Raw genomic sequence first — 26,318 nt, 5'->3', positions numbered from 1 at the left:
GTTCATGCATCTACAAATGCTACCAAACAAGCAGATCATTCCACCCCTCTTGATAATGCATTCAGCCTCCTGCCCCTTTTATTCTGCTTCTAGAAACTTAACCAATGATCACAGGGAAAGGGAAGGAAAAATAAGATAAAAACAGGGAGGGAGGCAAACCATAAGACACTCTTAAATACAGAGAACAAACTAGGGGTTGATGGGGGTGGGGGGTAAGTGGGTGACGGGCATTAAAGAGGGCACTTGTTGGGATGAGCACTGGAGGTTATATGTAAGTGATGAATCACTGGGTTCTACTCCTGAGGCCAAGACTACACTGTAAGTTAACTAACTTGAGAATAAAAAATAAATAAAATATAAAATAAAATAAAATAAAATAAAATAAAATAAAATAAAATAAAAATCATTGCCTACCATATTTCTCTCATTTTTCTTCACTTATGCCAAGTCATTAGTAATGATGATGATATTAAAAAGGTAATCTTTTGTCAAACAGAATTTTATTCTAAAATTGTTTGTGAGTTTCCTGTAAAGTATCAAGCTTCTGAGAGCACATGCTTATTGCACAATATTTTTCACACAATACAGAATGTTAAAACATCAGCATTTCAGTGAAATCAACGCTTAAAAAATGGAAAGTTCCCTACAATCTCGTATACAGGGGATGACCATAGTTAAGTGTCTGGAGTTTATTCACCCCAATCTCTCGTTATGGATAGACGAACAGAATAATAGATAAATATCATGCGTACCGTTCAGCAATTGGCTTTCCTTCATTTAACAATACAGCTGAATATCTTGTATTAGCCACATGGATAATAAAATTATTTAATCTGACAAATAATATAAAATTACTGCAAATTTATTCATGCAGTTCATTTTTCATGGTGACAGAGTTATTCTAAAGAGTCTAGAAGAACCAGGATTTTGTAGCAAAGGAGTTCTCTGAACTCTGAGCTTGTCTAGCACAAATGAACCTTTAATGTCAGTGTTTCCAACGCCACATCAAATCAGAATAAAAAGTTATGATTTTTTTTTAACTAAGTATTTTGGTTCACACCTTGGAAACCTCCACTCTGCACCTGAACAGCACTTCTGTTGGGGACAGCCTAAAGAGATTAAGTCCTGCCAGTCTGTTATAGTTTAAATGTGTCATCCCAAGCCACCCCACCCTGTAACATCCTTCTAAGTCCCTATTTATCTACTAATATTGTACTTTGGAAAAAAGGCAGGAAAACCTCAAAAACAATATGCTACCCTGAAGCCCTTCTCTCTTCCTCCTCAACTTTCTATCTCCCTTAGTGAAATTATCATTTGCTTTCCCTCCCAAACTTGAAATCTTGAAGCCATTCTTACCTTCTGCCTGTGACCCCTCCCCCCTTATCCCATCAGTCATCAACTTCTGCTCATTGTACTTCTTCTTGTGTTCTCAAAGCCAACCCCTCCTCCTATTCCCCACTGCACTGCTGTGGTGCACGCCCTCGCCATCTGATCTACTGCAACAGGCAGCATGGTATACCCAGGGAAGGGGCCATGAGCTATGGGAGCAACCAGAATTAGAATCCTTTCTTGTAGGTGTGTAAACATTGGACGTGTTACTTACCTTATGTGTTTGATCCTTTGTAAAAAGGAAATACCTTAACTTGTGAAAGTCAACTGAATCTAAGGTATCCAGAACAGAAGCTAGCAAATGGGAAGGCTTCATTAAATGTCTTTTTTTCCTTCCTTGATCTTATCCAACACCCGTCTATCATATACATTGTATCAAAATTGTGCCTTCAAATGATAAGCCCAATCAGGTTGCTCATTTGCTTAGACACCCACTAATTTCCTAGTGTCTTCAGGCAGAAATCTGAACATTTTAGCCTGGGATAGGCTAATCTATCCACTGATCTGGTACAAATTACCTTACCTGCTTCAGATTACAGCAGGAAGTGAGGAAGCTCCTATGACTCCGTGTTCATCTTTTCTTCTCCATCACCCCAATCCATGGCTAAACCCATGGCAGATAGGGGTCAAAAATCTGATAGATGGATGGATGCATGCACAGAGATGGATGAGTACCTGAACCCATAAATGACTAAATTTATAGGAAGACGTGACTTAAATATTTCTTCCTCAAATCCTGAAATACTTAATAGATTTCAATTTGCAAGTCGCTATAGAAGCTGATCATTTGTTCCTAGGTATTATTTCTGTCTCCCAAACATCATGGCTTATATCTAGAGAAAATCCTTCCTACTGAAGACAGGTTATAAATGAAACTGTGCTAGGATGAAATTATTCTACAAACATCTACTGAGCAGCTGTCAAGTGCTGAGCACACCGTGGGCACCTGGAGACCTCCTAAAGTATGACATAAGGGCTAAAGAACTACCTAGAAAAGGGGACTGTGATACCATGGTAGTCAAGGCTGTCCGGGTGGTCATGGCGGGTTTCAGGGAAGGCTTCAAACAGGAAAAGGAGCCTGGCTGAGTTCTGAAGGTTGAGTATAAATATAAGGAGGTCATTTAAACTGAGGTGGGGGAGAAAAGAAGAGCTTTCCAAGTAGGACAAAAAAGCATGTCAAAGATAGAGAAACAAGAGAGAGCACGCAGCAAGCGTTTTGCAATTAGTTATTTGTGGCTACAGCTTGGAGACTACTTGGCTGAAAGATAACAATTCAAAATAGAATAGAAAAAAACAGGTTAAAGAATCTATGGAAACAAAAAATGAGAAAGCAGGAAGCTGGAAACTCTCCGGGTGATCTCGTTCATTCCTGTGGCCTTTAAGTGTTACCTAATGCATAGGACCCTTAAATTTATGTCTCCAATCCTGATTATTCTCTGAAGCTCCAAATCACCTACTTAGCAACTCACACTCTCCTAAACTGAACTCTTCTACCTCCCTGCCCCAACTCTGTGATTCCCAAAGGGATCTATGTGTCTCCATCACCCAGTTGCTTATGCCAGACACCTGGGTTATCCTACTTATGTTCCTCTCCTCGTCTCCATTTCTAATGAGTCCTGTCAATTCCAGCTTCTTGGTTCAGTCTTCCACAAGCTTTCATTAGACCCCGACAATGGTGTTATTAATGTTCCCTCATCTACTATAATCCTCTCCAACCCATTCTCAACTGTGCAACCAGATGATCTGAAAATAGTGTTTCTCAAACTGTAGTCCACTGATCACCTGAAGTGTTTGTCTAAAAAAAAAAAAAAAAGCAGAGTTTCCAACCCAGACAATGGAAGCAGAATCTTTGGGGATTCCTCAAGGTTCAGGCATCTATACTTGGATAAGCCCAATCTCCACCTCTTTTTGCCATTAAAATGTAAGAATTACCAATATGTGAGGCAGAGTAATCTAGAGGTTAAGAGTAGATACCTTGATGGCACAAGAACAGACACTCAGATCAGTGGAACATAATAGAGAACCCAGAAAGAGACCCATAAATATGTGGCCAACTAATTTTGACAAAGCAGGAAAGAATATCCAATGGAATAAAGACAGTCTCTTCAGCAAGTGGTGCTGGGAAAACTGGACAGCGACATGCAGAAGAATGAGCCTAGACCACTCTCTTACACCACACACAAAAACAAACTCAAAATGGATGACAGATCGAAATGTAAGACAGGAAGCCATCAAAATCCTTGAGGAGAAAGCAGGCAAAAATCTCTTTGATCTGGGCCACAGCAACTTCTTACTCAACACGTCTCCAGAGGCAAGGGAAACAAAAGCAAAAATGAACTATTGGGACCTCATCAAAATAAAAATCTTCTGCACAGAGAAGGAAACAAGCAGCAAAACTAAAAGGCAACTGACAGAATGGGAGAAGATATTTGCAAACGACATATCAGATAAAGGGTTAGTATACAAAATCTATAAAGAACTGATCAAACTCAACACCCAAAGAACAAATAATCCAGTGAAGTAATGGGCAAAAGACATGAATAGACACTTCTCCAAAGAAGACATCCAGATCGCCAACCGACACATGAAAAAATGCTCACCATCACTCATCATCAGGGAAATACAAATCAAAACCACAGTGAGATACCACCTCACACCTGTCAGAATGGCTAACATTAACAATTCAGGCAACAACAGGTGTTGGCCAGGATGCGGAGAAAGAGGATCTCTTTTGCATTGTTGGCGGGAATGCAAGCTGGTGCAGCCACTCTGGAAAACAGTATGGAGGTTCCTCAAAAAATTAAAAATAGAACTACCCTATGACCCAGCAATTGCACTATTAGGCATTTATCCACAGGATACAGGTGTGTTGTTTCAAAGGGACACATACACCCCAATGCTTATGGCAGCACTCAATAGCCAAAGTGTGGAAAGAGCCCAAATGTCCATCGATGGATGAATGGATAAAGAAGATGTGGTATACACACACACACACACACACACACACACACACACACACACACACAATGGAGTATTACTCGGCAATCAAAAAGAATGAGATCTTGCCATTTGCAGCTACGTGGATGGAACTGGAGGGTATTATGCTAAGTGAAATTAGTCAGTCAGAGAAAGACAAGTATTATATGACTTCACTCATATGAGGACTTTAAGACACAGAACAGATAACATAAGGGAAGGGAAGCAAAAATAATATAATAACAGGGAGGGAGACAAAAACATAAGAGACTCTTAAAAATGGAGAACAAACAGAGGGTTACTGGAGGGGTTGTGGGAGGGGGGATGGGCTAAATGGGTAAGGGGCATTAAGTAATCTACTCCTGAAATCACTGTTGCACTATATGCTAACTAATTTGGATACAAATTAAAAAAATAAAATTAAAAAAAAAAGAGTGGATACCTTGAGTCAGAATGCCTACATTTGATTTCTAGCTGTGTGTTCTCGGGCAGGTAACTTAACTTTTCTGTGCTTCTGTCTCTTCACCAGGACAATTAAGATAACAGTGAACTAGCTCTTGAGTTTCTGTGATGAGCAAATGAATTAAAACCTAAGTGATAGCTTTTATTACTTCTCAGCAATATTTCTGGCTCTCTTCTGCTTCCTAGCAGGTGGGGAGATTGTACTTCCCCACCCCTATGAAGTTAAATAGGTTCATGTGATTTACATAGACCAACAAAATGTGAGTGGAAGTAACACGTGTCACTTCTGGAGAAAGCTGAGATAGATGATTCTCCAGGGCTTCTCTTCTCTTCTCTTCCTTCTCATGGCAATCATGGAGGTACATGTTGATACGGAAATGTCTAAGACAGAAGCGGTGTGGAACAAAGAGCCAAGACATGAAGGACCATTTCCCTGCTCTCTTGTGTAACCAAGAAATAGATGCATATTGTGCTAAGCTCTTGAGACATTAGGAACTGTTGTTACCACAGCGTAGTATCACCCAACACCCAACCTCACTGGTTCAACTTTAAAGCCCTTGGAGTAGGCCTGGCCTAGAGCAACTGCTCAATGACAGCTTTAAATTTTTTTTTTTTAACGTTTATTTATTTTTGAGACAGAGGGAGACAGAGCATGAACAGGGGAGGGGCAGAGAGAGAGGGAGACACAGAATCTGAAACAGGCTCCAGGCTCTGAGCTGTCAGCACAGAGCCTGACGCGGGGCTCGAACTCACAGACTATGAGATCATGACCTGAGCCGAAGTCGGACGCTTAACTGACCAAGCCACCCAGGCGCCCCAATGACAGCTTTAGACAAGCTCAGCAATACAGTTCAATGGAAAAGCAATTTTCCCTTCACTAACTGCTCATGTCGCTCCTCTGTTGAAACCATCAATCATTTCTCATGGAATTTAAAATAAAACCAAAATCACTAACTGGCACACTGCCTAAATTGCTTTGGTCGCCAGCCATATCTTGTTCACTCTCCGGCCATACTGGCCTTTTAGCTCCTTGAACATGAACAAGCACCTTCCTGACAAAGGGACTTTATATTTGACAAGATCTGAGCCTGAATCCTCCTTCCTTGTCTTTTTTTTTCTTTTTCAACGTTTATTTATTTTTTTTGGGACAGAGAGAGACAGAGCATGAACGGGGGAGGGGCAGAGAGAGAGGGAGACACAGAATCGGAAACAGGCTCCAGGCTCTGAGCCATCAGCCCAGAGCCTGACGCGGGGCTCGAACTCATGGACCGCGAGATCGTGACCTGGCTGAAGTCGGACGCTCAACCGACTGCGCCACCCAGGCACCCCTTTCCTCGTCTTTTTTTATCTTCATGTGTCAGCTTAAATCTCAGCTCCTCAGGGAGGTCATCTCTGTTCACCCAGGTGGGAGCAAATGCTCTTTTACATTCTCGTTTTAGTCCTTTCGCAGCATTTTTCCTGTGTCTTTTAAACTATTCATCACAATTTGAGATAAATTTTGCTCGTTTATTCACTCATTTCCCCTCTTTTTCTAGCACTAGACAGGAAGCTCCATGAGGACAAGGCCACATCTCTCTCATTCATATCCTAAAAACTAGAACAGTTCCTGGTACACAGCAGGACTGGTTATGGGAGGACGGAGTGGGGCAGAGGAAGTTGAAATGAAAGAGGGAGAGTTGTCCTGGAGTTAAATCGAGTATTTACTGAATACGAAATACTACCTTTAAATGATTATTCCCAAAAGAAATTGAGAGTTTCTAACAAAAGTGATGAAAATTCTGAAAACTAATGTTTTTCTGTATATGAGAAGACACACTTTCACAAATGGTATAAACTATAAATTAAGATATAAATATATTCCTGCCAAAATAGGCAAGTCAATAAAAATGCAATTCAAGCAGCGCCTGGGTGGCTCAATCGGTTGAGTGTCCGACTCTTGGTTTCTGCTCAGGTCATGATCTCGGTTTCATGAGTTCGAGCCCCACATCAGGCTCTGTGCTGGCAGTGTGGAGTCTGCTTGGGATTTTCTTTCTCTCCCTTTCTCTCTGTCCTTCCCTTGCTTGCTCTCACTCTCTCTCTCTCAAAAATAAATAAATAAAACTTTAAATCTAGGGGCACCTGGATGGCTCGGATGGTTAAGTATCTGACTTCGGCTCAGGTCATGTTCTCATGGTTCATGAATTCAAGGCCCACATAGGGCTCTGTGCAGACAGCTCAGAGCCTGGATGGAGCCTGCTTCGGATTCTGTGTCTCCATTTCTCTGTGCCCCTCCCCGACTTGTGCTCGCTCTTGCTCTCTCTCTCAAAAATAAACATTAAAAGAAATTTTTTTAAATGCAATTCTAAACCAGCTTTTAACAAGGCAATGTATTATAAACACAAAAGCCCTACATCTGAATTATACCTTTTATTTTGAACATTTCACTCAACAGAAATCTGATATACTGGGTCTAGGTGATGACACCTTCCAAACTAATGAAACTTTTCTGTAGCATAAATAAACAAATTTAGACCACCAAGTAAAATCAAATCCAAGTGTAACTGAACAACTCAAGAATGGTATGAATGGAGTAGAACCTCCAGTGGCTTATACTTCACTGTTTATAACCGACTTTGAGAGTCTTCTTAGTGACATGACACTAGACTATGCATTTCCAAGAGCCAAACACACAGAATATTCTTCTCTGTACTCGCTCGTTAAAAGATTAAGAAATCCGATACAAAGGTCTGATGTAACTACGAACATACCCCAGTCATTTAAGGAGGGCTCTCTTAGGTCTGATGTAACTAACGACACGCCCTAGTCTCTTACTTGATTCTGGGCGAAGTCATCCTGCTCACCCTTGTGCAACCTCTCCTCCTCATCAGTCCTGCTTCTTACATGTGGAACGATTTGCCATAACTAGAAGGCAAGTGCTGTTGGGCATCTGCTCACTCTCTTCTTTCATTTCCCGAAAAGGCACCAAAAATGTCTTTGCCTGGATCCCCAAAGGCACATAAGTAGACCTTTGAATCCTTTGGCTGGAAAGGTCTTGGATCAGATCCGTTTGGTGAGGGAAACCGAAGAAGGTCAGAAGACCTCATTGATCTTGGAAGAATCCAACTTCTGGTTATAAATGACCCCACCTCTACCTTTTAAATTAGCTGCTACTAGGGAGATGCCACTGGAAAAGGAGCATACGCTAAGTTTATAATTCTCTTTCATTTTATTTTCAACAAGCAGATAATAGAACCTAAATATCTGTCAAATATCTAGATTTTTCCTTTGTGAGCAAAAGACATATTATGGTTTAGGCGTTAAGTCGGTTAGATTCACCCTCATTTCCTTTCTTCCTTTCTGGAGTTTTTCAGACTCTTCTTAATATCAGAAAAAAGACAACTCTTCAGTCAACTATTGGTAAACAATTATTTAGCACCAGTCTTGAATTTTCTGGTGGATTATAAATGAATGATAAAATTCTACCTTAGGCCCACGTCAACTGCTTCTTCTGTTTAGCTTCTAACTACAGTCAGAATGGATGCGTGGAGAATGAACGAACGAATGAATGAATGGATGAATAAATGAAAATTTGAATGCCTGTCTAAAGGAAGCCAACTGTTGTTTTTCTGGTTAAAACTCAGCTAAGACTACTAAAAGTTTAAGGTGGCATTTAGAAATGCAATAAAAAGAACCCACAGATGTTATTTTAAAATTTTATTTGCTTATAAAAGAGAATGGAAATGGGTTTGCAAAAACTTATCTGCATGTACAAAGTAATCCATGTAGATAAAGAGGGCAAGCCTTGGAATACTGCTGGATAAACTGTCCATCAAAATTGGACCTCCTTGCATCAGAACTGGTGGCAAGTCATTAGTTTACATGTCAAAACCACTGAAACACTGAATCTATTTTTAAAGTCACCAACTTCAGAAAGGTTATAGTCTAAAACATATTCTTAGATACCAGTGAAACGAGTTACCAAGTGATCTCAGAGGCGGGCAGATCAGTTAATCAAGAGGTAGTTTCTCTAATAATATCCCTTTTTCTTTTTAGCAAGGCTATAGGAGATAGAGATAAATGGCATAATCTTTGAATCTCTTTAAATTTTTACTCTGTTTCCTTTGAATGCGATCATAGCTGTCTTGATACATTTTAGAACTTGAGATCATCTAACACAGAAAAGAGTCCAGTGTTCAATTTTTTTTTTTCTTGCCAATTTTTCTTTGAGAACTCTTCTTTGGACAAATAATCTGGCATGCCATTAAAATAGCAGAGAGAAGTAAATCCTGTGGTGTCATAGATGAAGGGAGTTTTTTAAATACAATTGTTTGTTAATGATAGCAATATTAACAATACCCAAGGAGACTTAGGGTGATGAAACGAGCCCCCAAAAGGTAGCATACAAACCACATCACAACATTCTTCTTGAATAAGTTTCTCTAAGAGTTCTTGTAGCTGGTCTTCATATTTGTCCGGAGGCTATCAGATCCCCGAGCCCCACAGTTCCATGGCTTCCAGCTCGTCTTGGACAGGAGTGAATTCTGGTTGATCAGGATGAGGAGCTAGAGAGGAAGAGTGGGGTGGGACTTGATAGGACCCAGGAACCATAAACTGATATTCTCTCCTCGTGTGGGTCCGTAAGAGGCAGATTTGGTCACTAAACTACAGAGATATCCTGCTTGGGTAGAAAGCAGTAGCCACCTGGACCCACCACGCCGCTTGCGCCTTCCCCAGGAGGTTTCAGATGGTTAGTGAAGGAAGGGACGGATACATGGCAGAAATTGTTAGAAAACCAGATCACAGCCAGCTGCTTAAATATTATGTGTTTTATTTACAAAAGGAACCCTGAATCTCAGCAGAATTGTAACAGAACAATAAATCTTACCAAAACCCATCTCAGGTTAGAAACCCATCACCAGGGGACAGTCAGGAAGGGAGGGGGTCAGAGGAGAATGGAGAGTAGGGTGGTCAGGGAGGAAGATGCCCATCAGTCTTGTGCGGGGACAGGAAAGAGGAGAAGGCACGCTTCATTCAACAACTACTACTGAGCCTTCACATAGAAAAGTTAGGGATAAATCCTTGGTACACAATCATACACCCTTAGCCAGGCTGATACAGAGCGGTCGGTTGCTAATACAATTGACCCACGGGATTTGGTGATGTTTCAGTATTCTCAGTGTACGTGTTTCGAGTAGGGAGGGCAAGAGATGTGACAGTGGGCAGGGAGGGAAGCAGGTGAGGCAGGAAAGCAGGGTGCCCATTGTTAGGGGCAGGGGCTGGGTGGTGGTAGTCAACAGGACAGTTCTGTATCCGTAGCCAATTGCCCAGGCCAATGTAATCAGAGTGGAGGAGATGCACCTCAGTGCTGGTAATCATTGTAAGGGATCAGATCTTAACAAGGGACAGGGAGATTTGAGAGAACAAGGAGGGAAGAGATGAACAGAGAAAAACACATCAGCAAAACTCTGACCAGTTCCTCTGGCAAATAAGGTTAAATTTCTCCTAAAGCAGAAAACTTAAAATTCTTTGACTAATAAGTTTATTGCCCCAAAGCAGTCTGTGAACATGTCTCTTGATGCTTCCAAGAGTGACTATGTCAGAAAATGTCCCATTGCACAACTCGCCGACATGCAGGCTGCAGATGTTTTTAGGAAGCATTATCTTTCAGAGTCTCGGTCCAGTCGTTAGTAACGAGGCAAGGACAGCATGGCCACTCTTGTTTCTTCTTAAAACTATCTTTGGTCACGTAACATGCATGTGGTGCGCAGAAGGTCACCCAAAAGAATCTAGGGGGCCCTCCTCGCTAGGGAAAGCTCTAAGTTTGAGGTTTATCCAAAACAAGAGTAAAAAATTACAGGGCATCACGACCACACCACAGCAGTAACACAGAATTAGGGCACCCAAAGAAAGTTCAGACATGCCCCGCAATGACCAAACGTGAGGTCGGAGGCCAAGAAGGTATGGACTGCCATTTGTAAAAAGAAAGATTTACACATGATGTTATTTTCATTTTCCTCTTAAGGTTTTTAAAGGGGTAGCCTCTAGAGTCATTAGCACTTCATAGAAGATATCTCTGAATAATTTAAGGTAGTGAGGAGCTCAACTTCTGCCTCCCTCCCATAATTGGTCTACTTTTCATTGTACCCCCATCATATAGTTCTAACCGTAGCAAAACACTGCTCAAAGCCCACGAGAGGCCGGCACTTACCTCCTACCCCGTAGGCAGAACACGAAGAGGGGTCGCAGTATCCAGGCTGGCCAGAAGGACCTTGCGGTCCAGGCACCCCCAGGTGACCAGGTGGACCCCTGGGCCCGGGAGAGCCAGGGGGCCCAGGGCTTCCTGGCCGACTCTCCCCCGAAGGTCCTAAGAAGCACCAACAAATGAAAACAGTTGGTCTTCACCATCACAGAGTGAGTTTTGAGACTCCCAAGAAGTAAACTAACTCTTAAGAAAAGCCACCTCACACATTTTAACAATTAGGATAGTCTGCCTCTCCCTGCTCATTGAGTTTTTATTCCTAAACTGGACCATACTGTAATCATACATTCTCCTGGAGGTCAGTGCTTTCAATCAGCTCAGGAAACTGGAAAGCAAAATGGATGTATTCTTTTCTATCACCTCTTGGATATTAAAGGGAAAGGAACATACCGCTCTCGACCTGGTTTTCATCACAGAATTCCTGTTTCCCAGCGCAGTTCAGTGGGAATCCAGCATACGTGCATACATGAACACGTGCACACATGCACACACACAAACACACTCAACCTCAGCCTCGTAATGTATACTGCTTTATGGCCTCAGATCATCGAAATAAATTAGCCTGAGTGTGAAAGAAATTATCCTGCAGGAGAAGAAGGAAAAGTCTGAAACCGGGCCTAAAATACTAATCCAAAATTTCTTTAAGGCTACCTCATATCAATTGAGAACTTAGATTGAGTGAAAATGGGAGAGAGACTAAAAGTTTTCTGATATTAGGAAGTGTATTGAGCTGAGTGTTTTTGTTTGTTTTTATGTTTGCTTTCAGGCCCGGATTCCAATAGTGCTTCAAAGGCATTCTTCAACCAAGAATGACATTCTTTCAACTAAAACCTAAATGGAAATTAGGAACAAGTATCCCCTTATATTTGAAAAGTGCTGCGGCTCTTAGATACATTCAATTCCATCCAGTCAACATTCACCAATCACTGTTTTTTGTGGAACACATGATCCTAGATCAGCCTCTCACGCAGGCTCTAATGCTAGGAGCATTTATGCTCAGTCGATTTATTCCATTAGGAATCCCTCCTAGAAAAAGCACTTTCCAAAATCATCATTAGACTGGAAAGAAAAATCTGTAAAGCATTTGATTCAATGTGGCTAAAACTGGATTATAAACGTCCAAGAGAACCGCAAACTTATAATTCTAATAATGAGGATGATAATCTAGAGACCATTGTCAAAGCACATAGTAATGTGCACAAAACTTACACAAAAGTTGTTCAGTAAGAATGCCATGGTGGCAGAGACTCTGAGTGTTTATCAAATACCCATGTGTTCCTCTATATTTGGAGCCTGCCGTGCAGTTCAACTGAGAGTGTGGCTAGTACCAGCCAGTGAAATATGCATGGCTGTGACATATGGCCTTCTCCATGTAGGAAGGTGAAGGCTGATGTGCCTCCTTATCTTTCTCCTAAAAGCCTTTTGTTCCAAAATGGGGGAAAGCCACCTTACTCACCTCAAACTTTATGTATGTCTACTAAGCATTTGGGATTGATTTGTTACCTCAGGATAGCCTAGCATAGCCTAACTCATGAAGCCAACTGGATCCCAGAATATGCTATAAGCTTCTGGGAGAATCATCACTTAACAAACGGGCCTTCTATCAAAGTGAATGAGAAATACAGCCATTCCAGTTAGATGCAAGGATGTAACACGGCCATTTTCTTCACCAGTGATGTCAAGGAAAATATAAAGATTTAGGATACCCATTGTGCAGCTTCCTCTGTTAGGTAGAAAGATTTACCTGCTGGTCCAGGGGGGCCTCTAGGACCTTGGGTTCCAATGCCTGGGTTTCCTTTTTCTCCTTTGATGCCAGTTAGACCTGTTGAGAAGGAAATAAAGAAAAGAGGGAAAAGTCCTTAAGACAAAAATCTAGGTAGTTCCACGTTTCCAGGCTTCAAAATTACCTCTCTGGTAAAGAGAATGGTGTGGGTTGGTTGGGGGTGATGGTTACCAGGGGGCTTTGAGATTAAATTCTGACACTGTGAATCATGTACAGTCATAGAGGGGAGCCCGGTTCTGTGGCTGAGCATGCTGTCCGTATTTGTGGTACTGCAAGTTTATTTTCCTCCTTCCTACTGAAGTGGGTCAGCCTGCCAGGAACCGGCCCGTGTCTTTGCACGCACCAGGCCATTCGACGTATGCAGTTGGCACTCCAGAGTAACACAATAGAAATCACAAGTGGACATGTCTAACATTTTCCTTTTGGTCCACTCTGTAATGTATCTGCAAAAGGCATGAATTATAATTAGGCAGCAAAGTTCTGAAGAGCGTGAGTTTCCATTAAAAACTTGGAAGCTTCAGGAAAGCCTGTGTTTGATTTGGCTGATTCAGCCCCATAAAAGTCTAAACCTATTCATGTCTCTTTTCCACTGAGCTGACTCCTTATTCCAAATAATTTACAGTGCTATTAACAAAACTATACATTTTCACAGGGGAAAAACAAAGAAACATATACTCTGACACCTCATCATCCCAACAGCTTCTATCACAAGGTTGCTGGACAGGTGAGAACAAGCCATATTGAGGGCCACCAGTCCGAGAGACAGAGTTGCATCAGATGAGGGCCGGGTTACCCAGGCTCACATCACAGAAGGTCTCTGGTGTCTGTTTTTCATGTACAACAATGCTTTGAAGTAGCAGAATGCAGAATTGCATCTGTATGTAATTACACTTACAGAGAAATTATGTATGAATTGGCAAAGCCAAGAAGGAAACATAAACAAATGACAATAACCAATTTGATAGGGGGCAGGCATGCAAGTGATTTAGAATGTTTAAAATTACAAATAACTTTTTCCTTTTACTAAAGGCAACGCGTATTCACTGTAGACAAATTAAAAGACACCACAAGCAAGGACTTCAGCCCTTGAAAATAATCACTTTTAACATCTTGGTTTATAACTTCCAGAAATAAAGGCATTCATGTAGTATTTGCTCTGGGAATAGTTGGCAAAGAGAGAGAGAGAGAGAGAGAGAGAGAGAGAAAGAGAGAGAGAAAGACCAGTGAGCAACTAACAGCTTTTTTTATACTGCACACATAATGACTGTCCCTTGATTTGAAGCTTCGGTGTCTGCTGTGTTCCTTGGGACCACCTTTTGGGGTCAAGGTATACCTGGCATTTAAGTGCTCCTTCCTTGTTAGTGGTCATCAGGGCTCCTTCCCCCACTGCTATGTCTCCCCAACACCCAGGCCTATCGCACGTGGCCTTAGTGGTATTTTCTGAGCTCAGGAGAGACCAGCACAGCAGGGAGAGAGCAGGACACTGACCACTGAGCCTGTTACGACCTCTTGTTTTGGGTCTGACTCTTCTCTTAGGAGCCCATAAGGAAGATGGTAATTTCTAAAAAGTAAAAATACAGTTGCATCTGAGTTCAAAAAGCACACAATGTACTCAGACTAACCAACATGTAATACTCAGTTGCTATCAAGTTGTTTAGACAGAAAACCACACTGGGTGCATCTACTAGATATCACCCAATTAGCTCCCAGTTTAGCTCTTAGTTTAGTAGCTAATTGAAAGAAGTACTTTTTAGCTGGTAGGTGTTCTCTCAGATGCAAATGTGTCCTAACGTGCATCTGGGAATTGAGCAGAAACTGCCTCTTCTTCTGTTTGAATGAGAGTCACTTTCCCCACAGGGAACCACTAATTTTTCAAGAATTAGAACACATATACAGATGACTAATGGCAGGCTGCTCATGATTAAGTGTGTGGTGACTCAGAGGCCTCCCATGACCTTACGGTACTCAAGGATCAACATTAACAACATGGCTTCTCAATGATTCTCCAAAGTGGGAAATGCAGTTGAGGCTGAACAGCACATCCAGGAAAGTATTCTCAGGAGTAACTCTCTGATAAGAGTTTCTTGATTTATCCTTTGCTTCTTCATTAAGAAAAGTGAAAGGTGGGAAAGATTGGGCAGTAGAAAGCCTAGTTGTTTTAATTTTCTAGTTATGTAAGGAAAAACAAATGGCATTTGATATTATCTGTACTACAAATCAAGGTAAGAGAGGAAGAGTCTCACAAAAATATTCCAGCCCCTCAAAATGCCTTGAAAAAATTCTAAGGGTATAATGATATGAACAGAGAATTTTAGATTTTATTATCCTTGAAGTAAAGATATGTTCCAACTACATGTAGGCTAATATATTAATATTCGTCCATGTATTCACTTATGGTTCTGAGACTGAAGGAATATTCATGTCCATGACAACTGAATTTGGTCGTAAATCTTTTTCTTGGAATGAAAACTCATGTTAAAAATCAGTAATTAAGTACCTAAGATGAGGATTGAAATTAAAGACTAAGCTTAGAGACCTCAGATCTCTAAAAAATAGATCCACATATACTTTTGATAAGCCTTATAAGCCATGTATGATTAAAAGGAAAGAAATCAAATGTCAGCCTGTCCTTCTTTATGAGGACTGAATGTGAAGCCACTTGGTGTTGAGATGTAGTCACCAGAGTCATGTGCCATCATCCTTTCCTCAAAGGGCACTGGGACTCCTGAGTGCACAGTATAGCCCTTCCTTCTGGAATACCCTTTTCACACTGGCCGTCTTCATAAATACTTCTCACTCTTCAAGACCCAACTCAAGGCTTCTCTGCAACCATAATGAGCAGATGCACAATGGATTCCAGACGCCAAGGATTGTCTATCTGATTCATGGCTATATCCCTGACACCGCTAGAGCACCTTCCACATTGTATGGAACTTACATACTGACTGAGTGAACGAATTCATGAATGAATTCTCTGCTTCCGTATTGTCCACGCCTCCTCTGGCACCTACCTCATTGCATTGCTTGTTCTCCTGTTCATCTAGCCTGAGCCCAGGAGCCTACTGACTGCAGGGATCGTGTCGTATTTATTGTTAGTGTCAGATCCAAGCAGAACCTCACACAGAGTAGGTGGCCCAGTAAATACTAGAAGACTAACTGAGTGACAATGTCTACACCAACATGTAGCTGACTCTTATAAGCAAGCATGACCTCTGAAGGATCAACAAACAAAATGCTTTACGCTGGAGCTTTGCTTTTTACTTTCACATGCCTGGCTTCCGGGAACACAGCTTTTTTTAACAAGTTCTTGGTTTGACAATATCAACTGCCGGTGCTTCTTAAGAGATGAATATAATAGATTACAATAAGTTTAAGTTTCTGCCATTTCTAAAAACTGAGCACAGCTTACCAAAAATATGATTTAGGTAAGATTAAAATATCTTTAGTTTTCTTTTGAGTTACCAAAAATATTTAGGAGAATCAGAGAGATGATTATTATTCATTCATTCATTCATTTGTTCTTTCTTTTAAAAATATTTTAAAACATTTATTTTTTTTAGGTTGGTTTTTGGTTCACAGCAATACTGAGTACAAAGTACAGAGATTTCCCATGTATCTACTGCCCCTACACATGCATTAGCAACATCCCCCAGTAGAGAGGTACCTTTGTCGTATTGATTCTTTTTTAAGAGTCTCATTAGCAACCATTTCAGGGTTACCTGATTCTCTTTTACCACTAACCTAACACTGACCCTGCAATATACATGTATTTATTATATTTTTTTATATTTTATATTTATTTATATTTTATATATTATATTTACTATTTTTTATATTTTATGTTTATTATATATATATATTTTTTACAGGTCTACTAAGACAGAGACCCATTTGTTTTAGTTTTTCATTACATTCCTAGTTCCAGTCACATATTAAGGCACTCAAGAAATATGTGTCAAACAAATGGATGAATGGATGAAATCCTAAGTTCAAGGGCAGACTTTGACAAACCAAAAAATGTGGCTAGTCAGTTTATCAACTAGGCCTATAAATTACTTTGGTAGACTTTTGAATGCTAGATGCTTGACATGTATAAACTCATTCAGTCTTTACAAGAACCAAGAGGGCGGGCACTACTATTAATGCAAGAGAAGGCTGTGATACCTGCCCTAATAAGTCCCTGAGCCAAGATTTCAAGCCAAGCAGGTTGGCGCTGAAGCCTATACACTGAACCACTGCCCTCCCTGCCTTTCCATCCCAAAAGGCAGGCTGCATTTTTGCCCTGTTCACTGCAGGTGAGGCTCCGGAACTGCCTGCTGAGTCAGTGTGCACGGTTTCTCTGGTCCCATGTTCAGAAATCAACCCTCTGGTTATCACATTTCCTCAGTTTATTTCCCTTAGTTTGCATACTTGTCCTCTGCTCTGAGCGAGATTCAGCATTGCTATTTGGAGGATTTATCCTGCTCACACTGACTGCATGTCCAGGATTGGGCCCTTGGTTGTCTACTTCCTATTTTCTTTGGCCCGTTGGTCTCTGAATAGAGAGATTTTACTCATTTCTCTGCACCCCCCCCCCCACCCAACCATACCAAGCACTCCACGCTAGAGTCTCATGCTATTTCCAGGGGGCACAGTTATTCTCTTGATCCCAGACATTTTGAGCAACTCCCAGGATTTATGCCCGGGCACATATGCAAAGCCTGGGCAATGCTTTCATTGTAACTGTACCAAAAAGTCACAGAAACTGGGAGACAAAGCTGCAGTTATGTTATTATATTGTCTGTTGCCTAGGAAATGCTGACAATGAATGGCAAGCACAGTCTGTTTTCCATTCAAAATATGTTTGAATGCCTCCTAGATGCAAGTGCAAGGCACTGGAGAGGCACCTAGCTACAAGAGGGCAGAATAATTGGATTTAATTCACTAAGTATTTTGTGCACTTTTCCAGAGTCTGCTATTGCTACATTTTTGGCCTGTGGGATTAGTACCAGCATGTGGGACTCCATGTTTTGGCTAAGGTCTCGGCTAAGGGGGCCAAGATTGGAAAATACATGATTGTTTTCAAATGTAAACAAACTTCGCAAATCATTGCTAAGAGTTGCTCCTTATTGTATTTTTTTTTTATATACGACAACTGCCCATCTACTATGACTATATAATTCAGGACTTAGGGAAAGATAAAGCCCTCCAGATGGTTCAGGCAGAGAGAATTTAATAGGGACTTGTTTACATGGGTGGTGGAAGGGCTGAGCAGCCAATGAAAGATGATGAGGCAATTGATAAAGTAGTAACAGCAGGAAGTCACTCTCACCTTTAGGAGCACAGGGACAATGGGAAGAAATGGTGTGACTGGAGCCCAGAGCCCAGAGCCTTCTGATAGGATCTAGAACCAGAGGGAAAGACTTCCAGTGGAAACAAGAGCCACGTAAAAGTCATCACCACAACAGGAATTCCAGGGGAGGCAGGGATTGGGGTGAGGGGAGAAATATCCTGGCTTCTCCCCTCTTCAAATTCTCTAATCCTCCTCAATGCTTCCTATTGGCTGAACCTTCTCAGGAGCAGAGGCCAAGGGAGCCTGGAAAGACAGTGAGGCATAGCTAATGGAAGGGGAAGAGCAGACTGAAAGCAAACCACCTGGTCTATCCCAATATCAGGCTCTGAGTATTCAGAGTAGAAGGCGCCTTCCTGTCTGTAGCAGGTCACCATGTAGCAGGGAAACAGACAAACGGACAACTATAACACATGGTGTGAGAATAGCTACGACAAGATATGAAAGTACAGAACTGAGGCATCTGTGGGAAATCACAGGAAGCTTTCCGATAGAGCTGACCCTTGAAGTTAAGTCTTCAAAGGCAGGTGTGCAAGGGCAACTCCAAGTGGTTTCCTATGACTTTTACAGCTGCAGGTTGGGGACTGGTAGAGTAAGCAGGCAGTCTAGGCCAGGTCATGACATGCTAAGGAGTTTGGATATGGCCCAATGGATAGCTGTTCCACTGCAAAAAGAAAAAAAATCCTTCAATACCATCTACCTAATTTTTTGTAACTTCATACTCTTTTTCTGAAAGAGGAACCCCCTATCATTTAAATCCCGGGCCTCATAAAACCTGGGTCCGCCCCCGTGGGGCGCTACAAAGCAATAAAATTCGTTCAGGTGGACTGGAAAATCCTGCAGAGCCCAACTCTACACTGAGCTAATCCCACAGAAAAGCCAGAGGAAAACATGTTGAATCATTAAGTAGGGCTACCCAGTGGCCAAAGGAACCACTACCAGATCAAGATCAAGACAATAAGATATTTGCACTTTAGGCTTTCCTGTCAGTTACAGGCATGGTAACATTGTCAGGAGGTCCTTTGGTCTTCTGATCACACATGTCTAAATTAGACACACTGACATCTGGCCAGTGAGAGAGGGGAAGGGAGTGCAGCAGGGAGGGGGGAGGGGAAAGGGGTAGGATGGAGGTTGTAAAGGGAAAAGGGAAAAGACGGGAAAGAAGATGAGGAGCACCCCTCATCAGTGCATACCAACCCCATGTTGTCATGTGAAGGTTAACTGTTCACACCTGCAGGTGCATGGTAAAAACGAACAGGGATTAAATCGGGCACCAGAAATCCTGGATTTTTGTCCCCATAGTTTTGCAAACCGATACGATGATCTATAATAAGACTATCAGACCAAATGCCCATCTATCAGTTTCAGCTCCAAAGTTTTGACTGATCCCCCATAAATGCTATTATGTTATTTCTAGCATGGACTGTTTGGAAAATGATAAATAATTCAAAGAAAAATGAGCCAATTTCTATGGGTTCAAAAATGAACTTTCTGGGTTCAGTATGAATATTCAACCAGTTGATGATATTTAAATTAGTGCCTGGTCTAGTTCTTATTCCTTGCAGAAATGAAAAGTGCTGTGATGCTCTCTGCTCTTAGAAAAGAAGAAAGCTCTGTCAGGCATTGGGATAAGGCCAGAGTCTGCAGAGTGTAAAACAAAATGTGTTATGACCAACAGCCCTTCATAATAAGCATGAAGAGTCCACTATTAAGATAAATACATCTCCTATCTAATTAAATCTAGAACCAATCAAAATGAAAAGAGTTAATGAATATGTCATTTCTATATATGTTTTGCCCAGCTATACAAATATGTTTTGGTATATTTATTGGTTGTAATGTATTTATTGTTTTAAAAGCCACGTTAGGGGCGCCTGGGTGGCGCAGTCGGTTAAGCGTCCGACTTCAGCCAGGTCACGATCTCGCGGTCCGTGAGTTCGAGCCCCGCGTCAGGCTCTGGGCTGATGGCTCGGAGCCTGGAGCCTGTTTCCGATTCTGTGTCTCCCTCTCTCTCTGCCCCTCCCCCGTTCATGCTCTGTCTCTCTCTGTCCCAAAAATAAATAAATAAACGTTGAAAAAAAAATTAAAAAAATAAATAAAAGCCATGTTAAAAAATCCACAGAAAATGGTTTATCATAGCTAATATAAACAGCTTTAATTTTATCATCTAAGTAAGCATATGTTTTATTTCCATTTTACTTGTTTGTGTACAAGGCCAGAAATTTAGAAAATGGCAAAGTACATTCCTACATTTAAAAGAAAATACCTCTGGGGCCCCTGGGTGGCTCAGGCAGTTAAGCATCCGACTTCGGCTCAGGTCATGATCTCACTGTTCGTGAGTTTGAGCCTTCATATTGGGCTCTGTCTGACAGCTCAAGGCCTGGAGCCTGCTTTGGATTCTGTGTCTCCCTCTCCCTCTCTTCCTCCCCTACTCGTAGTCTATCTCCCTCTCAAAAATAAATAAAAATTACAAAAAATAAAAAAAATAAAAGAAATATCTCTGCCTCTGTCTCTGTGTCTCTGTCTCTCAAAGGATAGATACACATAAAGTACACACACACACACGCACACACACACACACACACAGGCATTATAAGCGGGAGGTCCCTTGATCTTTTGACTACAGACATCTAAATTAGACACACCAAAATTTGGGCACTGAAATGTCCAATGTATTTGCTATTTTATATGTATTTCCTATCCAGTAAAACCAAACCTCCTATTTAAAAATCTCACCCTGTTTTTCTGGCTGAATTTACACGATAATGACTTGAAGAAAATGCTGACATTGTCAAGTTGGCAGTAACTGGCTATTAACAGGATGTCTTAGGATTGATGTACTATAGCCACATGGACTTCTGTTTTTATCATGACTTTAGGGTGAAGGACAAATGGCAGCCAAAAAAGCTAGCCAAGTAGTAATCAACACCATAAATCACTTATGATTCATGAAATGACTATTGTACTTCAGGTACGATGAAAAACAAAAGGAAAATAGACATCAAGTTTGGTCTTTGGGGAGCATGTGGCCTTACTGGTGAGACAGGATTAACAGAAGTGATATCATTAAAAGACAATTCAAGAAAGTATATTCTACCTGGGTGCTAAATGATACGTTTCATAGTCTAATGAGGTAGGTGTCTATTCATTTATCAAATATTTGCTCAGGCTTCTTGCAGGGTGGCATGTAAAGATGAAAGGCACAGCGCCATTCAAGGAACTCGCAGTCCAGTGGGAAGACAAACAAGTATATCGCCGATTACGGTTTAATGAGAAACTTCTGTGGTGGAGACATGTGCTTGGGGAGCACAAACCAGGGAGATCTTACTCAGTCGGGCTCAGCTGGAATCGAGCAGGGTAGCAACAACCAATACACTGGCCAAACAAATAAACCATGGGGAGGAATGAGTGGTCTGGCAGACGTGAGTCTTAGGATGAGTTTTGAAGTTTGAGTATGAATGAGCCAGAGGAAAAAAGAGGGTTCTGGGGAGTGAGAAGAGCAGGTGAAAAAATCCATGAGATGGTACAAGAACAGGGCACAACAGGGATTAGCACTGAGGGCTGTAGGAAGGGAAAAGACACGTATGAAGAATGCGGTAAGCCGAATTAGCGGTCTCGACTCCTCATTACTCTGCAAAAGACTTATACGCCCCCGCATTCTCTTACTTCAGGCCCATGTATTTCCTGACTTCTTGGAGTTGGGCTCGGTCACGTGACCTGCTTTGACCAATGGGGCGTTGGTGGCGATGTCAGGAACAGAGGCTTGAAATATGATTAGGTGGATGGGTTGCCCTGTTTTGTTTCTGCCACTGCCATAAGGATTACATCCTCTAGGAAACTATTAGCTCCTCCAGCCATGGCCCCAGCAGAGCAGAACTGCCCCTGTTTCCCACAGATATGTGGTGAAAAAAATATTTATTGTTGTATCCTACTGAGATTTTTGTGGTTTATTATGCAGCAAGAGCTGACCAATACTGAGAGCACTGAGCAGTTCAGTTTGGCCAAAGGGAAAAGTACATACTTGAAGTGAAGCAGAAAATATAAACCGGGACCATATAAAGACATCTAAACTGAGATGGCATTAACCTTCCAATATCAGAGTGATATTTCTAACATGATACCCATTACCCCAGACAGAGACTGAAATCCAATGCAAGAATCTGATAAGATCTACTATACAGACCCTCCAATTAAGGGTTTCAAAATATTTTTAAGCCACAGAAACAATTATAATAGCTTTCACGGCAAAAAAAAAAAAAAAAAAAAAAAAAGACAAAACAGACCACAGCCTTGCTGACATCTTGACTCAAGCTCGTGAAAGACCCTGAGTCAGAAGCACACAGCTAGACCCTTCTCGAATCCCTCACCCATAAAAACCATGAGCATATATGTTTCATTGTTTTAAGCTGCTAAATTCTACAGTAGCTTATTATATAGTAATAAATGACTAACACATAGAGCTTCTCTTTGCAGTCATGTTGAATGTACAGAGTCACTTTGTAATAGGGGAAAAAAACCCTTACAAAATAAAAGATGATACAAGAAAAAAAAAAGAGCATTCCTTTCCAATGCACTAAGGTTACTATACGTTAGGAGAAAACAATCCACCAACCCTTCAGAGAACAGAGTCTTGTTCCAAAGGACATTCGCATTGGACTTTATCAGATAATTATGGGGTGAGGAAAGAGAAAACTACCTTTATTTATCCAGAGTTTACCTCTCAGGAGATGAGAGGCAGGGAATGGGGAAGCAGGAGATGAGAAAAGAAACATGCATTTCAGCAGATTTTGAACAGCAATGAAAAGGCTATGCCTCATGCAACTGAATATCCAATATAATACAACATCACAGAGAAGACCTGCAAATATTTAAGTATCAGCCAGAAAATTATTACCAGAGCCCTGCCAACCCTCTATCTTTAATCAAGTTGACCTGTCCCCTAAAGATCATTTTTCCAGGAATAAACCAGGAGAAAAGGGACATTAAGAAGTTCTACGGACACTTACCACTGAGGCACTCCTGTCTCACAACTGCTACACTTTTATTCTGAATTTGTGGCCAAAGTTTTCAGTCAGATGTATCTTCAGTGCCAACAGCTCTTCTCAACCACAGAATATTGAACACAAGGACCCTACTTCTCTCTCCCAGCTTGGAACCAACCTGGGACCCAGTTTTCTCTCCAGGTTTCTCAGGCTTGTTGATTCACAGGAAATGGGCATGAGCATTAGGGACTCGGATTTAGCTTTTGTGTGTCCGCAAACATTTCTCTGCTCTGACTGCCATTTCTATGTCCCTGAGCGGCGCTATCATGGACTTTCAGCAACTGGAGAGTGGCGGACTCCTTTCCTACCTGTGTTTGCTCGGGGGAACTCGGTTGGGTTGCATCTTCTTTTCACATTCCCCCTTTCTCATTTTCTGGAACAAAGTCCATCTTTTTCAAATTAACCACAGAACCTCAGGACGCATCAAAACTGATCCTTAAATCTTGTCTTTCTTTACATTCAATCCTTAGAAATTCAGTCTCCTGTGGCAGGGAATGTTCGAGGGGGATAATTTTCCAACTTCAAAAGTCATTCAGGGATTTTATCCTCAAAGGACTATAAAAAATTAACCTGGGTAACAAACAGAGGGGAGAATTGCCCTGGAATCAAGCTCTACACAAAGACATGCAATTTTGTTGTGATTAAAGATGACATCCCAACACTGTTATTTTTTTGAGCCTCAATAGTAAGATTGCACCCAAAATATTTGATCCCACAGAGTGGGTACGAGTGCTAATGACACTTAAAGAAACTAACGAGTTCCAGTGGGGAAAATCTTTGGAATGATACCTCCCATTCATTTCCACTCAGCTTTTGCCAGGCACTAACATGGATAAAGACATTGACACTGTCGATGGGTAGGAGGAGGTAGTGGGTAGTATAAGGCTTCTCTGCCCACATTGGAAAACAAAATATAATGGAAAAGTTAAAAAAAATAGAATAGAATTTACATTTATTTGCACAGTGCTAATGATGTATTTACTATCAAACGATCTTCACTGTGAACACAACAGAGACCAATACAGAAAGGCAATTTTTTTGAGGAGGGGCATGCAAGTGAGCGAGGGGCAGAGAGAGAGGGGGAGAGAGAGAGAGACTCCCACGAGGGCAGGGGTTGGGAGGGGGGAGAGAGAAAGAAGAAGAAGAGAGAGAGAGAGAGAGAGAGAGAGAGAGAGAGAGAGAGAGAGATTGAGAGATGGCAGGGCTAGTGTTTTTACCTGAAGTGGGGCTTGAGGTCACAAACCATGAGATCATGACCTGAGCCAAAGCCAGATGCTTAACTAACTGAGCCATCCAGGCGCCCCAGAAAGACATGTTATTGATAAAGGTCAGCTACATCAGCCTGAATTTATAGCTGTTGTATTCCCAGTAGTTCTTTAATATAAATACATTTTGACTTCTTCATTATGTTTCCAGTGTAGTCATGCTGAGAATTTGCCCATTAGAATAAATGATTTCACTATACATTATTTTCTTTTTACTTCTTTCTATTACACTAGATGGCACTCTCGTTTTTTTAAAAAAAAATATGTCTGAAGTCCAACTTCGGCTCAGGTCATGATCTCACGGTTCATGAGTTCAAGCCCCATGTCGGGCTCTGTGCTGACAGCTCAGAGCCTGGAGCCTGCTTCAGATTCTGTCTTGCTCTCTCTCTGCCCCTCCCCTGCTCATGCTCTGTCTCTCTCTGTGTCAAAAATAAATAAAACATTAAAAAATTTAAAAAAAAAAGAAAAAGAGATGATATGTTTACTGGTGTTGAGAATCATGGCTTTAAAGGTTTCAAGTCTTTTTCCACCTCAGGACCTTTATACACGTTATTGCTGTCTCTGCCTAGAATGCTCTCCTCTGATTCTCTTCTTGATATGCCAAACTGCTAAACTTTCAGGTCTCAGCTAAAACATCCCTGACTTGACAAAGTAAGTCAGAGTCCCCTCTTCTAGGTTGCATAGCATCATGTATTTTTTCATGGCACTTACAATGATGGTAACACAATGAAACCATTCATGTATTTTTTTATTAGTCTCTTTAATATCTGTCTCCATGCTAGGTACATGAAAGGTAGGAAATATAAGCCCAGTTAACCATGTCATTAACACCCAGCGCCATGCCTGATGTGGTGTAGATGCTCAGTAAATGCTGGTTAGATGAATGAATAAAGATCCCAAAACAATCAAGTTGTACGACTAAGCAGACAAGCTTACACGGGTAGCAAGTGGCAAAGCTCAGATCCTGACATATATATGATTGATGCCCCAAACCACATCTCATCACCTGTTTCTGGCTAAAGCAGCATCACAAATAGTGAAGTGAAATCGGTGTCTCACCTAAAATATCACAAGTGAAACAAGACTGAATTGCCTTGCTCCAGGTTTCTCCTCTATGTCCCCTAGGGTGAGAAGTTATAATAGAAGTATAATTCTATTGCCAGACCCATGGCCAGTTTTCCTTCAGGCAATTTCCCTATTTGGATTCTGATATAGCCTGGGAACATGTTAAAATCCTAGAAAAACTCCTCAAGTGTCAAAATGTATAATCATGGAAAATAATTTATTCACATTCATATTTATCCTACAAATCACCTGGCTTCACCTCCAAGCTGGTCACTTGCTGGGTCACGGGTGTCCCAAGGCTCTCCAAATACAGAACGGAGTGTGCAAAGAGCTTGCAAATAGTACAACCATGACCCGCTTCTGCCTTCTGGTCAGTCTGGCAGTTGACTGGTTTTTGTGAACTGAGCTGTGAACTGTGGTGATTAGAAGCCATCAGGAAACAGGGGTCCACCAGACGCTGCACGGTTCTGGCCTCTCCCACGTGATTCCCCCGCTACACAATGAACTCAAAGGTGGCAAGAGGGTGGAAAGGAGCAAGCACAGATAATCTGGAACCATGCGGATGTGCACTTGAATTCTAGTCCCCCCCCCCCGCCCCATCCAGCGGTGTGACCTCGGACAACTGACAAACTAGCTAAGCCTCTGTTTCCCCACTTAAAAATGGAGCTAATACTGACCTCGTAAGACTTCTATGAGCACTAATAAGGTGCGAAGCAGCTAACAGTTGCTCCACAACAGTAGTTGCTTAATCAGTGCTGGCACCTTTTCT

At 41.5% G+C, this 26,318-nt stretch overlaps 1 protein-coding gene across 5 annotated transcripts in view; it reads right to left on the bottom strand.

The window, feature by feature from the left end:
- Positions 1-8,505: 8,505 nt before the first annotated feature.
- COL14A1 (collagen type XIV alpha 1 chain) overlaps positions 8,506-26,318 on the bottom strand; it is a 216,241-nt gene continuing 198,428 nt past the window's right edge. For 4 of the 5 annotated variants that reach the window (XM_006943361.4, XM_006943360.4, XM_006943362.4 and 1 more), the window contains exons 46-48: positions 12,810-12,887; positions 11,015-11,170; positions 8,506-9,368 (exon numbers count right to left, since the gene is read on the bottom strand). In XM_006943361.4, the coding sequence (XP_006943423.2) occupies positions 9,289-9,368; positions 11,015-11,170; positions 12,810-12,887 (314 nt within the window). In that variant the 3' untranslated portion in view covers positions 8,506-9,288. Of the gene's footprint in view, positions 10,198-11,014; positions 11,171-12,809; positions 12,888-26,318 lie in introns of all 5 variants that reach the window. The other variant, XM_006943363.5, reaches the window with a different exon arrangement.

Source organism: Felis catus, chromosome F2 (genome assembly GCF_018350175.1).
Source record: "Felis catus isolate Fca126 chromosome F2, F.catus_Fca126_mat1.0, whole genome shotgun sequence".
Taxonomy (NCBI): Eukaryota; Metazoa; Chordata; class Mammalia; order Carnivora; family Felidae; genus Felis; species Felis catus.
The sequence above is the reverse complement of the archived record's forward strand: the minus strand, read 5'-3'. Positions and strand labels throughout refer to the sequence as shown.